This window comes from Adiantum capillus-veneris, chromosome 16 (genome assembly GCF_014529385.1).
Source record: "Adiantum capillus-veneris isolate H3 chromosome 16, ASM1452938v2, whole genome shotgun sequence".
Taxonomy (NCBI): Eukaryota; Viridiplantae; Streptophyta; class Polypodiopsida; order Polypodiales; family Pteridaceae; genus Adiantum; species Adiantum capillus-veneris.
In genome coordinates, this window is record NC_140946.1 from 26,848,417 (window position 1) to 26,864,903 (window position 16,487).

The 16,487-nt window shown below is 43.5% G+C and overlaps 1 protein-coding gene across 1 annotated transcript; it reads left to right on the top strand.

Moving 5' to 3' along the window:
• The first annotated feature begins 12,874 nt into the window (after positions 1 to 12,874).
• LOC147438757 (uncharacterized) lies at positions 12,875 to 16,089 on the top strand. The gene is made up of 5 exons (XM_086484737.1): positions 12,875 to 13,061; positions 13,222 to 13,364; positions 13,510 to 13,580; positions 14,216 to 14,557; positions 15,439 to 16,089. The coding sequence occupies exons 1-5, from the start codon at positions 12,972 to 12,974 to the stop codon at positions 15,591 to 15,593; spliced, it is 801 nt and encodes a 266-aa protein (XP_086340863.1). The 5' UTR covers positions 12,875 to 12,971; the 3' UTR covers positions 15,594 to 16,089.
• The last annotated feature ends 398 nt before the right edge of the window (positions 16,090 to 16,487 follow it).

The following is a 16,487-nucleotide window of genomic DNA, read 5'->3' on the forward strand; positions in this document are numbered from 1 at the left end:
TTTTCTGTCAACAGCCCCCGAATAACAATTTTGTGAACACTTTTACCGATACCAACATCTTGCATGATGCCAGATGTCTTCAAGCTACATGTGTAGGTGATTGCATTTGCTCTCTTTGCATCTGTTGAAAACAACCCAGAGCTACCTGGTTCTGCATGCTTTCAAGATGCACGCGTAGGTGATTTCATCTGGACAAAGGCCATCACTTTGCATGAGTTGAAAACAGCCTAGACCTATTTTTCCCTGCTCCTGTTGTGGATATCCCACAATCAGTGCATTCCAAGAGACGTCGTTTCAAACTGTAATCTCCTCAAGCTGCTTATGAAGTGCACCACATTTGGCATACATATCGATCAGTGCCAAGCACACAGCTCGTCAAAGACTTGTTGCGCTCAGACAAATAGATGGCGCTTGACATACATACTGACTAACATGTTGGCTAAGTATGTGTTATTTTCAAGTAACTCACTATCGCACATGTATCTTGTTGCCTTGGTAAGATTTTTGGCCGTGCTCCCATTGTGCATATCCCGCAATCAATGCACTCCAAGAGACGACGTCCCGAACAAGAAGCTCCTCAAGCACTTTCTGTGCCTTTTCAAGTGCACCACATTCGGCAGGCAAGGCAATGCCAAGCACGAAGTTTTCTGTCAATAGCCCCTGAATGACAACATGCCTTCAAAATGCATGCGTAAGTGAATTCATTTGGACAAAGGCCGTCACTTTGCATCTGCTGAAAACGGCCTAGAGCTTTTTGTCCCTGCTCTTGATGTGGGTATCCCGCAATTAGTGCATTCCAAGAGATGTCGTTTCGAACAGTAAGCTCTTCAATGTGCTTTTGAAGTGCGCCACATTTGGTATACATATCGAGCAGCGCCAAGCACAACAGCTCGACAAGGACTTGTTGCACTTGGACAAGTAGACGATGCTTGATATACATACTAACTAACGTGTTGGCTAAGTCTATGTTATTTTTCAAGTAACCCACTATCACAAATGTATCCTACTGCCTTGGTAAGATTTATGGCCCTGCTCCTGTTGTGCATATCCCGCAATCAATGCACTCCAAGAGAAGACGTTCCGGACAAGAAGCTTCTCTTTTGTCGATAACATCTTGCATGATGCCAGATGCCTTCAAGCTGCACGTGTGGGTGATTGCATTTGCTCTCTTTGCATCTGCTAAAAACAGCCCGGAGCTACCTAGCCCTACATGTCTTCAAGATGCACGCAGAGGTGATTTCATCTGGACGAAGGCCATCACTTTGCATCTGCTGAAAATAGCCTAGAGCTTTTGTCCCTGCTCCCGTTGTGGGTATCCCGCAATTAGTGCTTTCCAAGAGACGCCGTTTCCAATGGCGATGGCGGGCTCTCTCTCTCTCCTCTCTCGGAGCTGTCGATTGCTGCAGTGCTCCTCTCTCTCTCTCTTTGGTTGCATGCATATATGCAGCCGCTTCTTTTCAATCAATTTTTTTTACACCATCGCTCTCTCTGAGTCCATCGATCCTCTCTCGCCTATATTTGAAGAATCCAATCATTTGTGGCCACCTGGCATAGCTAACCTTGCGAAATTGATGTTATACAATCTGCCAAGGCAGTGCCAAGTATGCCGTTTTTTTCCAACAGTCCCTAACTAACAATATCATCGTGGATCCTTTTGCCGATATCAGCATCTTGCATGACACCACATGTCTTCAAGATACAAGTGCAGGTGAATACATTTTGAGAGTTGCCCTCTCATTGAGAGACGCAATGAGAGGGCAGCAATGAGAGTTGCCCTCTCATTGTGTCTGTTGAAAACAACCCAGAGCTTCCTGGCCCTGCCACTATTGGGCATATCCAACCATCAAAGCAAAATTTGATGTATCCAAGTAAAAGGGCTCATGTTGTAGGAACATTCCATATGCATGTGTTTGCCCCATCATCCTCATGAGAGGGGACATGGGCTACACATGACCTTGCATTGAGAAACTGGAAGGACTACTACAAATGGACTGAAGGGTACCCCAGTTGTATGAGTTGGGTGCTGCATATTATTGTTGTTGTTGTAGGCGGTGTGAACATGAAAGTTTTGGCGAGGATCCCCCGTCCCTGGAATCATGAATGATGCGGTAGCTGTGTCTGTTGGAATATAGAACGGCATGATCAAGAATGCAAGGCCATTGATGAAGTCCCGATAGAGGGAGTGATTGTGAAGGACATAGAGGGAGTGATTGTGAAGGACGAGATTGGCAAATTAATAAACCTGTGCAGTCCTTTGTGAAGGTAAAAGATGAGGAACAGAGCCTGGCTGGAGGTACTGGGAGCAGAGTCCGTGCAACGTCACAGGCCTAGGCTAGAGAAAGAGCAAGAAGGAAATCAGCAAAGGAGAAGACTATCACATAAGCAACACATCAGGAGAGATTGCCTCCATATATTCTGTTGCTGCTTAGACACGAGCACCACTATTCACTGATCTGCCAAATATTCATCTGCTTTCTAGCGGTAGTTTTGACAGCTATTTGATGGGTGTATCGCCCTCTCACCTTCCCTCCATGCTTGTGCATTTGACCCTGCTCCCCAGTCCCTTTATCGGAGCTTGCCTTGCATTCTTGATCAATCAGTCCAATGCTTTGCTAGGATGGTCACATCCAAGCTTATCCTATATACGCACATCAAAAAATCAAAGCTTGTCCTATATACGTACATCTGTCACGAAGCCCGTTGACTGTTCTCACTTTGTTGTGCCTGTCTATTGTTGCAGACAATCGCATCGTCAAAGGGGACAGCAGAATTGCGAGCCTCTTACCTTGCCTGGCTTTGCGCTCCAAAAATAGCTTTACTAGTTCTTTTGTACGGATTCTCAAATCAACGCATGCCACTTTGGCATACCTCCCCTTCGTCTTACTTTGCGTGCTTTGCGTTCCAAAAGTAGCTTAAATGGAGAGAGATGCATTTCGTGCATTCGCGATGAAATGCATCTCGTTCTGTTTTTATTATAATGTGAAACTGTTTACATTCATACATCTTTTCATGAAAAATCTCATTTGTGATGCGAGGTCATAGAGCTTTTGGCGAAGCTTCGAGGAGAGATGCTATGGAGCCATCATCACGAGCTATGACAAGCGATAAAATCCACACCAATATCGCTATTTTATGTCATAAAATCTAATATCTAACCAACCCAAATGATTTTCTCATATTAAATTGATCACTTAATGTGGGAGAATAAACGAGAACAAGTGTTAAGATATAGATATGTGCTTATAGATCTATCTCAACACGGGGCCAATAGTAGAGGGGCCCAAATGGGAGATGGTCTATCAAGAGCAAGGCTAACGAATGGAGCATAAAGCCTTAGGGTTGGCTTCATTGAAGACCTCCAATAATGTGTGTAAAAGTTCTTTGACCTTAGGTAAGCTAGGGCTGAGCTTGAGGTGGGAACCCGGCCCAAGCTCGAGGTGCTTGACCTGCTTGAGGTGCTTGTCGTGCTTGAGGTGTTTGTCCTGCTTGAGGTGCTTGATTAAGGTGCTTGAGGTGCTTGACTTACTCCATGCTTGAGGTGCTTGACTTGCCGCTTGATTAAGGTGCTTGAGGTGCCTTGACATGCTTGCCTGAGATGATTGTGGGAATACCCCCTAGTCCAAGTGCTTTGTCATGCTTGATGACTAAGGTGCTTGAGCTCCTAAAGTCAAAAGCATCCCTACAAGAGGGGGGGCGAGCCCTTTTCCTAGGGATTAGAGAGAGAACACACACTCACACTCACAAGGAAAGCCCCAGCTTGAAAAGGCAGCAAGGACACATGTCAGGTCCCTACCCATGTTACCTTCATGTGTTGCTTGAAGCCTATTGGCTAGGCTTCAAAGGGGTCCAATGATAAATTACTTGAATTATCTAATTGTTTTTGCATTTATCAAGTCCTCTCTCTCAAAGGGGAAAGGGGGACACTTGTCCCAAGGCTACCCATGTTGCTTGTAATGGCTCCTGCTTGTGATTGGCTAGGCCTGGAGGGGTCCAATGAGCTTCAAGCATGAGCTACAAGGGGGGGTCGACCCAAGCAAGCTAGGGGGGTGCTTAGGGGGTATACTCACCCACACACACTCACAAACACTCTCATTGTGTACTATGCAAAGTGCAAGAGCTCCCTCTCCTTCTCCAAGCAAGTAGAGGTTGAGAGCCTACACCAACACTCTTGGCTATGGAGTGCAAATCCATCCAAGAGCCATGCTTCAATGCTTGAGCTTGCCATCTATTTCTTCTTCATTACTATGCTATTATGTATGCTAGCAACAAGAGTATGATAAGTGAGGAACTAATTCTTTCTCCTACGAAATGTTTCTTCTTCCTCTTCCCTACCCTCATTCCCTGCTAGCTCTCTCCACCTTCGAAGGTGTTTGAGGTCTTGGGACTGAGGCTTGGTATAGTTAAAGCTTTCTTCAAGTTTAGGTTATGCTATGATGGTGATGCATGAAGCTTTCCATCTTCATTGCTTCACCTAGGTCACAAGGAACACAAAGAATGTATTGTAACAAGTCTCTCTTTATGGGAGAAATCATAATATAAATGCCTATTGGAGGGGGGACCGGCTCCACATAAATCCGGTCCTCAACTGTTGTCATGTTCTCTAAATTCTCTCTCTTGCAAAAGTATTGTCTATGCCAAGTTAACTAATTACTATAATTATGTTGCTATCTTCAATTATGTCTACCCGCTATGCTCACAAAATCATTTCTTGAAAGTACTCTCATTAAATTCCGCTACTCTCAAATTGAATAGGCAAATTTCATTACATTGGTATCAGAGCATTTGGTTTCTCTTTTCTTGCTTAAGAAGAGAGGTCCTTAAGTAGCCTATAAATGGTTGATGTTGTTAATTATAATAGGGTAAGTGGAATTGGGATCTATTATCGGTTTTGTTGAGCCCACTATGTGGGGAATGGTGCACACCTCGGGAGATTTGGACTTAATAATGGAGTCTTTCTAGACTTGCCTACGGCTTTACCATTATTGAGCCATAATAAGTCCGAAAGGAGCTAACCCTTGGCAACTCTGCTATGATAGACCTACTCCTCTACTCTCTATAATTAACCACTTTGAGCCATGGGTGTAGATACTTAAGAGCCGATTTTCAAAGGCTAAGAGGAGTGGCAACTAAGGTTTTGTATTGCCAAAGCATACACTTAGTATAAACATAAATTTTGTTAACATGGCTGACAATAATCAAGAGAGTAGAATGAACATTGATAGCTTTGATTTTGCACATGAAGTTACTAATGATGATGCTCCCATGTTTGTGAATTATCTCGTCACTAGGTTGCAACAAGCTATGGGCAACCCTGTTTTGCAAGCCGAAGTTACTCAACAACTTTGTGCTTATGGAATTTCCCTTCCTCTCCCAGAGGAGAGAGAGCTTAGGAGGCCTCTTGAAGAGACCCCCAAAAGAAGACTCTCTCCCATTCGAGAGGAGGAATCCAAAGAGAAAGAAAGCAATGACAGTCTAAGTTCTTCTGAAGATGTGGCTCCACGAAGACGGCGGTCTAGACGATCGCCTACTCCTCCCAAGAGGAAAAGAGCAACCTATAGTTCTTCTCCTCATCACTCTGAAAGGCAAGAGAGGAAACAAAGGAAGAAAAGGGCTAGGAAGAGGTCACCCTCTTCTCCTTCTTCTTCACCTTCCTCCTCTTCCGATGAAAGTTATGGCTATTCTCCTAGAGAATACAAGAGGGGAGGACATCGCAAATCATTTCCTGCATGGCGAAGGTCACAAAAGCTAAAGAAGTTCAAGGAGGGAGGAAAGAGTATCTCTTTTCTCACCTACGATGGCACCTTTGGTGCTACCGACAAAGTGTTGGCCTTCATCCAGCAATTTGATGCGGCCTTTGGGGACGAGGGCTTCACAGAGTCCTCCAAGCTACGCCATGTAGCTATGCACTTCCAAAAATCAGCTTGTCAATGGTGGGCTAGCCTTCGTGGCAATGGAGAAGCCCCAAAGACATGGAAAACTCTACGAGTTTACATCATGAAGCAATTTCTTCCAAGCGATACTAAAGATAAAGTTCTTACCGAATGGCGCGGCTTGAAGCTTCTCTCTCATGAGTCTATCAACAAGTATATAGACAAGTTTTGGGATTTACATCTCAAAGCTACTGTCTTTCAAAAGATAGACTTTGCCGAGCAAAGACAACAATTCTGTGCGGGATTACCTGAAGAGATGGCCGAATACATCAACTCTCAACGGCCTAGTACTATTACCGAAGTAATCCATCACACCATGGTTGCTTCACGCATCAATTTCCATCAAGGGGCTAGACGTAATGTCAAGCCCATGGAAAACAAAGATAAAAATGATGCAAAGGGGAAATCCAATGCACAAAATAATTCCCAAGGCACTTCCAACAACAACAATAACAACAACAACAATCGGTCCAAGGAGAAGGGAGTTTACAAAGGTAAAAACAAACTCTCTCCTGAAGAGCTTGAAGCTTTTCGCAAGGACCATAAATGTTTCAAGTGTGGGGAGCAAGGACATGGCTATCGTTCTTGCCCCAAGAAGAATACTCGCAATGAGACTCCTAGGGCTTCCACCATCGAAGCTCCAAAAGAGGATGCTCATTGCAAAGGATCATCACTTTCCTATGCGTGAGGAAAGGTAAGAGAGCATGATGCCTTCATCTTGTTTGACCCAGGCTCTACTCTCAACTTCATATCAATAGAGTTGGCCACCAAGTTGGGCATTCAAGCTTTTGAGATGGGAGATATAGTAACAGCTGATGCAGCTTTCAAGGGACAACAAGCCTCCGTTACTCCCTTGATTGGGAAGTTGAGGCTTCATGTCCAAAGCTATGTCGACAAAGAAGACTTCTTCATCTCTCCTCTCCAACATCAGGATGTTATCCTAGGGGTACCATGGTTTGATCGCATGGTTGCCCACATGAAGTTCCTTGAAAGGAGAATTTACTTCACCTACAGGGGAAAGAACATGTATATAGATGCTAGTGAGCGTGGTCGCACTATTCCACTTGTAAATCCTCTTTCTTTTGATAAATCAATGAAGAGCTCAATTTCTACGTACATGATTTATGTCAAAGAGTCTCCAAAAGCTAATAATGTTTCATCAAATGAAAATGATAGGAATCAAGAAGAGTTAGACTTGTCTACTTTTCTAAAAGTATTCCAAGATGTGTTCATCGATGATATCCCTATGGACCTACCTCCAAAACGAGGGGATGATGACCATCGTATTGAGCTCCTTCCAGGAAGCTCACCGCCTAACAAACCTCCTTATCGAGTCTCACAAGCTCAACAAGAGGAGATTATGAGGCAAGTACAGGAATTGGTAGACAAAGGGATGGTGAGGCCTAGTTCCTCTCCCTTTTGTTCTCTAGTCCTTTTAGTGCAAAAGAAAGATGGTACATACCGTATGTGTGTGGACTATCGAGCACTAAACCATATCACTATCAAAAACAGATTTCCCGTGCCTCGGGTAGAAGATCTGTTTGATAAGCTACAAGGCTCTACCTACTTCAGTAGGATTGACCTTAAGAGTGGCTATCATCAAATAAGGATAGTGGATGAAGATATCCTAAAGACCGCGTTTCGCACAACATTTGGTCTTTATGAATATCTAGTCATGCCTTTTGGCTTGACTAATGCACCAGCTACTTTCAATCGTCTCATGGAGAAAATTTTTAGACCATATTGTAAATTCACTGGAGTGTTCTTTGATGATATCATCATCTACTCCAAATCTTTGGAGGAACATAAGCAACATCTCCAAGTGATTTTTCAAGCCTTGAGGGAAAACAAACTTTTTCTCAACCAAAAGAAAAGTAAATTCTTCCTTCAAGACGTTCAATATCTAGGTCATATTATCTCTCACGATGGTATTCGTATGGATCCATCAAAGTTAGAGGTAATAAAATCATGGCCTAACCCAAGGAATCTACATGAGCTAAGAAGCTTTATTGGTATGTGTGCATACTATAGACGCTTCATAGCAAAATTCTCTCAAGTAGCAGGACCACTACACGACTTAACAAAGAAGAACGTTAAGTTTGTATGGACTGCTAAGGAGCAAAATGCTTTTGAAAAACTCAAAGAGAAGCTTACTTCCCAACCAGTCCTCGTGCTTCCGGATCTCTCAAAGCCATTTGAGGTCCAATGTGATGCTTGTGGTGATTGCCTTGGAGCGGTTTTGCTTCAAGAAGGGCATGCCATAGCATATGAGAGCCGAAGACTCAATAGTGATGAACGAGTCTTGGGCATTTATGAGAAAGAGCTTTTAGCTGTTCTACATGCCCTAGATACATGGAAGCACTACCTATTGGGGACTCCATTTATCCTACGAACCGACCACCAAAGTCTCAAGTATTTCATGACGCAAACCAAACTTTCCAACAAACAAATGAGGTGGGTAAATTTTCTTTCGCAATTTAATTTCCATATTGCTCACATAGCTGGTAAGCACAATCAAGTTGACGATGCACTTTCACGACGACCAAAAGTTAATGCGGTGTCTACAGCTACTCACAATGATCTATCCTCTATGATAGATGAGTATGCTACTGACCCTGACTTTAGAGACATAATGTCAGCCCTTGCTTTGGGGAAGAAAGAGGAACCATTCACCTTGCAGGATGGTTATCTTCTCCCCGGCAATAGGCTATGTGTTACCCATTCCCTTCGTGAGAAGGTTATGTATGAATCCCATGCTCCTCCATATGCAGGGCATAGAGGTATTCAACCTACTCTCCGAGGAGTAGAGACATATTTTTATTGGCCTACCATGAAAGTGGACATACAAGAGTATGTTTCAAAATGTGTAGTATGCCAAAAGACCAAGTATGATAGAGGGAAGCAACCTAGATTACTCCAGCCATTGCCTATTCCAAATTCACCATGGGAGAGTATATCCATGGATTTCATCTTTGGATTACCCAAGTCTATCCATGGGAATACAGGAATATGGACAATAGTCGACAGGTTTAGCAAGCACATTTTATTCCTGTCAAAAAGACTATTAAGGCACATCAAATGGCAACTCTCTTCATATCTCAGATTTTCAAGCACCATGGATTACCCACATCCATCGTGTCAGATAGAGATCCTAGAATGACCAGTAATTTTTGGAAAGGTCTCTTTGAAAATCTAGGAACAAGATTGAATTTCTCTTCGGCCTATCACCCAGAAACGGATGGCCAAAGTGAGATAGCCAATCTTACGATACTCGATCTACTCAAGACTTATGTTACCGAAGTAGATCAACGCTCACAATGGGAAAAGTATTTACCTCTAGTAGAGTATGCCTACAATAATACTGTCCATACTTCTACCGGGAAAGCACCTTTCGAGATCATAGAGGGAAGGCCTAAAAGTCCCTTGCTACTCAAAGTACATGGGAAGATCTTCGCCGCTGATGAATATAGCCGTGACCTACAAGAATCTTTTCAAAAGATTAGGGAGGCTATAGCCATCTCTCAACAAAGGCAAAAAGCTGCTGTTGATAAGCACAGAAGAGCCTTAATGTTCAAAGAAAATGATTGGGTCTTACTCAAGTTTCCTAAGGCTCGATTAAGGCAAACGACGGGCAAAAATCCTACGGGCCATCAAAAGTATTATGCTAAACTAGCAAAAAGATACTATGGTCCTTTCTAAATCTTGAAGCCTATCAATGAGACGGCTTATCAACTCAAGTTGCCCAACCATTGGCTTATACACAATGCCTTTCATGTAAGCCTACTTAAGCCCTACAAAGGAGAGCCACCAACTGAACCAATTATTGAAGACCCTCCCGAAGTTGAACACCAAGAAGAGGTGCTACAACCCGAAGCTGTCCTTCGGCATGAAGACAAGGTACTACGACATGGTAAGATAATCCAACGATATCTTATTAAATACAAAAATTATCCTTTTGAAGATGCTAAATGGATGCAAGGAGAACAACTTAAGGATAGTATGAACCTTGTCAATGCTTACAATGCTACATTAGAGTAAGCAAATGTACAACTCTCTTTTAAATGACTCATGTTTTTGTCTTATAAGACTAATTCTCTTTTTAATTGTGCACAAATTTAACTAGTATGCATGCTTAGAATCATGTTTGTGATGACGACGTCTCTCAAACACCAAGTAGAATTTGTCACTCTACTTTGGGAGAATGAAATGGACTAAAGAGCAGACATGCTTGCGGCAGCTATGTCTCCCAAGCACCAAATGGATTAGTTATCCATCTTGGAAAGATGTCGTAGGGTAAAAAAGGGATCCTCTACCCGCTAAGTACGATTGACTAATGACTAAGCCTTTATCTCTTCTACCTCATAGTCGAGGACGACTATGATTTCAAGAGAGAGGTAATGTCATAAAATCTAATATCTAACCAACCCAAATGATTTTCTCATATTAAATTGATCACTTAATGTGGGAGAATAAACGGGAACAAGTGTTAAGATATAGATATGTGCTTATAGATCTATCTCAACACGCGGCCAATAGTAAAGGGGCCCAAATGGGAGATGGTCTATCAAGAGCAAGGCTAACCAATGGAGCATAAGACCTTAGGGTTGGCTTCATTGAAGACCTCCAATAATGTGTGTAAAAGTCCTTTGACCTTAGGTAAGCTAGGGCTGAGCTTGAGATGGGAACCCGGCCCAAGCTCGAGGTGCTTGACCTGCTTGAGGTGCTTGTCGTGCTTGAGGTGTTTGTCCTGCTTGAGGTGCTTGATTAAGGTGCTTGAGGTGCTTGACTTACTCCATGCTTGAGGTGCTTGACTTGCCGCTTGATTAAGGTGCTTGAGGTGCCTTGACATGCTTGCCTGAGATGATTGTGGGAATACCCCCTAGTCCAAGTGCTTTGTCATGCTTGATGACTAAGGTGCTTGAGCTCCTAAAGTCAAAAGCATCCCTACAAGAGGGGGGGCGAGCCCTTTTTCTAGGGATTAGAGAGAGAACACACACTCACACTCACACTCACAAGGAAAGCCCCAGCTTGAAAAGGCAGCAAGGACACATGTCAGGTCCCTACCCATGTTACCTTCATGTGTTGCTTGAAGCCTATTGGCTAGGCTTCAAAGGGGTCCAATGATAAATTACTTGAATTATCTAATTGTTTTTGCATTTATCAAGTCCTCTCTCTCAAAGGGGAAAGAGGGACACTTGTCCCAAGGCTACCCATGTTGCTTGTAATGGCTCCTGCTTGTGATTGGCTAGGCCTGGAGGGGTCCAATGAGCTTCAAGCATGAGCTACAAGGGGGGGTCGACCCAAGCAAGCTAGGGGGGTGCTTAGGGGGTATAATCACCCACACACACTCACAAACACTCTCATTGTGTACTATGCAAAGTGCAAGAGCTCCCTCTCCTTCTCCAAGCAAGTAGAGGTTGAGAGCCTACACCAACACTCTTGGCTATGGAGTGCAAATCCATCCAAGAGCCATGCTTCAATGCTTGAGCTTGCCATCTATTTCTTCTTCATTACTATGCTATTATGTATGCTAGCAACAAGAGTATGATAAGTGAGGAACTAATTCTTTCTCCTACGAAATGTTTCTTCTTCCTCTTCCCTACCCTCATTCCCTGCTAGCTCTCTCCACCTTCGAAGGTGTTTGAGGTCTTGGGACTGAGGCTTGGTATAGTTAAAGCTTTCTTCAAGTTTAGGTTATGCTATGATGGTGATGCATGAAGCTTTCCATCTTCATTGCTTCACCTAGGTCACAAGGAACACAAAGAATGTATTGTAACAAGTCTCTCTTTATGGGAGAAATCATAATACAAATGCCTATTGGAGGGGGGACCGGCTCCACATAAATCCGGTCCTCAACTGTTGTCATGTTCTCTAAATTCTCTCTCTTGCAAAAGTATTGTCTATGCCAAGTTAACTAATTACTATAATTATGTTGCTATCTTCAATTATGTCTACCCGCTATTCTCACAAAATCATTTCTTGAAAGTACTCTCATTAAATTCCGCTACTCTCAAATTGAATAGGCAAATTCCATTACATTTTACTTCTCCCCATCTGCACAGTGAATCAATCAAGGCAAACTAGTTTCCTTAAGAGACCTACAATGATTCAGATCCCATGCCAAAAAGAGCAAGAAGTTCTTGGTGTGGGACTCTCTACGGATCCAAACGTCCATCTAGGACTCCTTGAGTGCACAATCAACCACCCGGAAAATTATTTTTAACTTGGAAAAACTTCCGTCAAAAGCTATCAGCAAAAATCTATTTATAATAAATGCCGCATCAAGCGAATGAAAGCAGCATCGATGATTACATGTAATTGCACATTTGCACCAGCTAATTGTTGTAGCTTTGCGCACTGGAAAAAAGTTGTGCCAAGGGAAGCTGAAGAAGCTAGCCCTGCTAAGAGGTTTCTCATAGCACAAGAAGAGAGGCACCATAGTGGATATAAAGGATGGAGTGAGCACTGAAAGTGGGGAGAACACTACTACAAAAAGATCCACAAGCTGTAGAGAGCAAAAACACAGAGAAAGGAGGAACACTATTACAGTGGGGGGTAGCGCCACATAAGAAAAAAGGAAGGATCACCATCTTCATGGGGTGTTACACCAAGCATCACCGCCATAGGAAGGGCTACTATTGGCCAAGGGGGCCATGAGCAAGGACTGGTCGTGAGCTTTAGAAGGCCAAGGGTGCAATCTGTAGAGATTACCATGAGTAGAGGAGTTGGAGGCTATATGAAACAGGAGCAAAAGTAGCACCAAGGAGGAGAATATGGGAGTGCTATCACCGGAAAGGAAGAGTGCGTGCGAGGGAGCCTTTTTCGACCTTTAAGTCTCAAGGCATTTTGTGCAAGCAAGAATCCTCTCTAGCGAACGTTGGAATAAAGGAAACTTATACATCAGCTCTTGTGGTCACATCTTCTTGACTAGTTTTCTTCTTCTATGGGAAAATTGTTGCTTGATGTGGCTTCAATCCTCTCTATAAAGAGTCGTCCTTGCCAACAAAGCAAGGAAGAGGATCAGAAAGAGCAATCGACGGGATGGACAGGGTATCGATGAAGGCCACCTTGTCTCTGCGGCAGCGTGCGCAGGAGTGGGAGGCTGTGCTAAGTGACTCCATGGCTGTTGATGTCGCTGACCTCTAGAAGAGCCCTTGGTTGGTTTTGGTGACTTATGATACAGACATCCCGGATCTTTGGCAACTAGCGGCTTATGGAATGGATATTGGCTCCTTTGTGACGGAGGTCCTGTGATGCCACCCTTTTTACAACTTGACGGCTATAGCACTAGGTCTTTGCCTACCTGCTAGAGTCTCCATCACCACTACCAAGACCATCTTCTGTATCCTCTTGTGGCAAGCAATGGAGGGCTCATGTGCTGCTTGATCTCGTCAAATGGGTAGTATGTCATCGTCGTCCTCAACCCTATCACAGGTTTGCACAAGATACTCCCTCTGGTGATCAATCACATCGCTTTACATTTGAGCCATGTTTCCAGCATGACAAGCATGACGTAATTAAAGCGCACTTTTGTCAATATGACGTGTTCTTTTCCATAAATACCTTTTGTTGGTAGCAGTTCGGACATATATTCACAACATTGGACGTTTCAATTGCACAAGTGCGACTCCAACTCGACATCACTACAAGGTTCGTTATCTGTATCTAGCACCCCATGACTACACGTTTGCTTGGCGCAACACATAAACGCTACGGGGCAGGGCACAGCTTCCGTTTATTATAATTTTTGGAGAGACCACAATGCCATCTCTCCACCATACTTTTGTATGGCACCTCTACATGACGTGCACTGCATATTTTGCAGTTCCATTCTGTGATGTTTTATTGCAAGACACTATGTTTAACTATTCACATTGTTTTTTCGTAGCTTGATTCAAACATTGTCCTCTAGCTTGCACAATTGGATGATAATCGTACACGATTATCACGTCGGTATTGTAGTTCAATTTTTATAGTATGTTTGTGCTTTCTATATTTTTGAGTTTGTCAGAGTTTAACCTCACTAGTGCAGGCTCAATTTCGATGGTCGTATCTATATATCAAATAGACATGCGTTTCTTTTTTCATAGTTTGACAATTCAATCTATACATTAAAATAAAAGAAAATTGACTACACTTAATTGAGAATACGATGAGATGGTTCCACTGTTTAGAGACTAAATGATCGACATTACCAACTGCGCTCCAAAATCTATCAGATTATGTAGGACAAAGGCCTACCCGAAGCAAGACTAATTTTCCTTCACCCCTCCATCCCTGGGCAGGCCGGATCTCAAGACTCTCTCAAGGGCGTTTTGTGGGTGCTTTCAATATAGGTGAGATGATGCATGATCTCCGCAATTTCAAAAGCGCAGCAGAGACTGCCTTATGCGCACCGCCTACGGGCCCTCATGAGCAGTCCCAACAAGCTGAGATGGGCACTTCCCTTTTGTACCGTTGCAAGAAATGTCGACGCATCGTGGCATGCCAGGACAATGTTTTAACCCATGAGCGAGAAGGAGGACATATACCTGTTAGAAAGAAAGAAAGGAGCGCCCTTGGAGATGAAACACGGGCAGTCAACTGTACATCAGTTTTTGTGGAACCTATGCAATGGATGACAGCAGGTATGTGGACTAATGTTTGCTTGTAGAAATTCCTTGTATGGACTGATCCAATTTTCACATAGTACACTCTTTTGATAATAGAAATCTATATCTACGTGTTTTAGACAAGAAATTTTCAGGAATAAACTCTCAAATAGTGGCATTGTAGCTACAATTAAAGATCATAGTTATCTCATCTTCTATTGACACAGAGAGAGAACCAATCTTCCTAATGTGTGAGGTTGATGACGGTAGCTTGAGAACTTCAAGGGCATTGTGGGAATTTTTGGCGAAATTTGTAAAATATGGGGGTACAGAATGGTCATTAAAATTCCCCATAATATTGAAGATCCCATGGCAACCGGCGGAGGCCGGGAGCCATGGTGGGAGTCAATATTATGGTCATTAAATGACCATTCCCATCCGTCAAGGTCCAGGGGAGGGGAGTCAGGCCAAGCATTGGTCTCTGACCCAAGGCAAGTACAGCCCTGCAGTGCCAGATACAGTGCGTTATTATGCAGCCCTGCAGTGCAACTACAGTCCGATATTCTGCATGCTGAATACAATCATTGCCATGCAGATTACGAGTGATGACGTTTCAGACATCTGACGGGCATTGGCAGAAATTACTGTTTGGAATGGCTACTAGATAGACGGGGCAGATGGCCTGCGCCTGCTCGGTGACCTTGGACCTTGATGAGGGGTGTAATGGAAATTTTGAGGGGGTATCTTGAGAATTTCCAAGTTCTAGGGGCATTTTGGTATTTTTCCCTTGTTTCTCTTTGCGCATACAGACGGTTGCAAAGGTCGTACTGTCAGCAAAAGTACTTATGTCTACTCTGCAAGCTGCCCCTCTAAAGTTTTATATTGATATGACTTGCTCGCGCCCCTCTGTTTTGCAGTGCAAGAAGGTGATGTGTCGGGAAAGCTATCATGTGCAAGTTGCAGTGCTAGGTTGGGGAGTTTTAACTGGTCTGGTGCACAATGCAGCTGTGGAACTTGGGTTGTGCCTGCATTTCAGTTGCACAAAAGCCGTATGGATGCATCAAACTGTTAAGGAAAGGAGCTGCTACAAAATGTGGCCTGGGTAGGTAAGGAAGCTACAGATGCTATATGCGGACAATTCGACATTATCGGTGGACTCCAAGGCTTCAAACCAGCGGGGGCTTAGAGCTCAACTTTGAGATGCGTCATTGTGTACTTGTGACGTGTACATGGCTGCATGCTAGGTGTTTGCCAATAGAGGCAGCAAGTGGCATTATAACAAAATGGAATTATAGGCTGTTGTGGGTGTCATTCTTTCTTGTCAGTTCTTGACTGGTTTAGGGTATAGCATGCCCATGACCTAAACCTGCTCATAAGCTTTCCTTTACCATCAAAGCCTGACAACCACCATGCTGGAATGGGAAGAGCCGAATGAATTTTCTGGTGTATTTTTATTTTGCAGCGCATTACACTGTTTGAAACGTCTAAAAGCACGCTTGTGTACAGTGAAAATATTTGCATGGGAGTGAGAAGAATGCCAAGCGAGATGCTTTTTGTTGGAACTGAAAGTAGTGCAAGTTACAAACTTGATGTTGTGATTTTGATGGTTCTTAGCTGCAGGGTTACAATCTATTGAAGGCCATTGCTGCTTATACTAGTTGAAAGCTCACTATAGTAATGTGACCTGAAATCTTACTATCGTGATGTTCAGAATCCCCCCTTTCGCTGCCTATATTTGTGCCCCTTTTCAGACCTCAGGGCCTGTTTTGGTCTTCAACATTTTGCTAGATTTCAAACGAAGTTACAAAGAGCTAGCTCCATGTTATCAGAGGAAGTTTTATGAGAATGAGTTTGCTTTCTCCTGTACACGTCTGCAATGTCATGCTAGGTCGGGGAGTTGTAACTGGGCTGGTGCACCATGCAGCTGCGGAACGTGGATCGTGCCTGCGTTTCAGCTGCACAAATG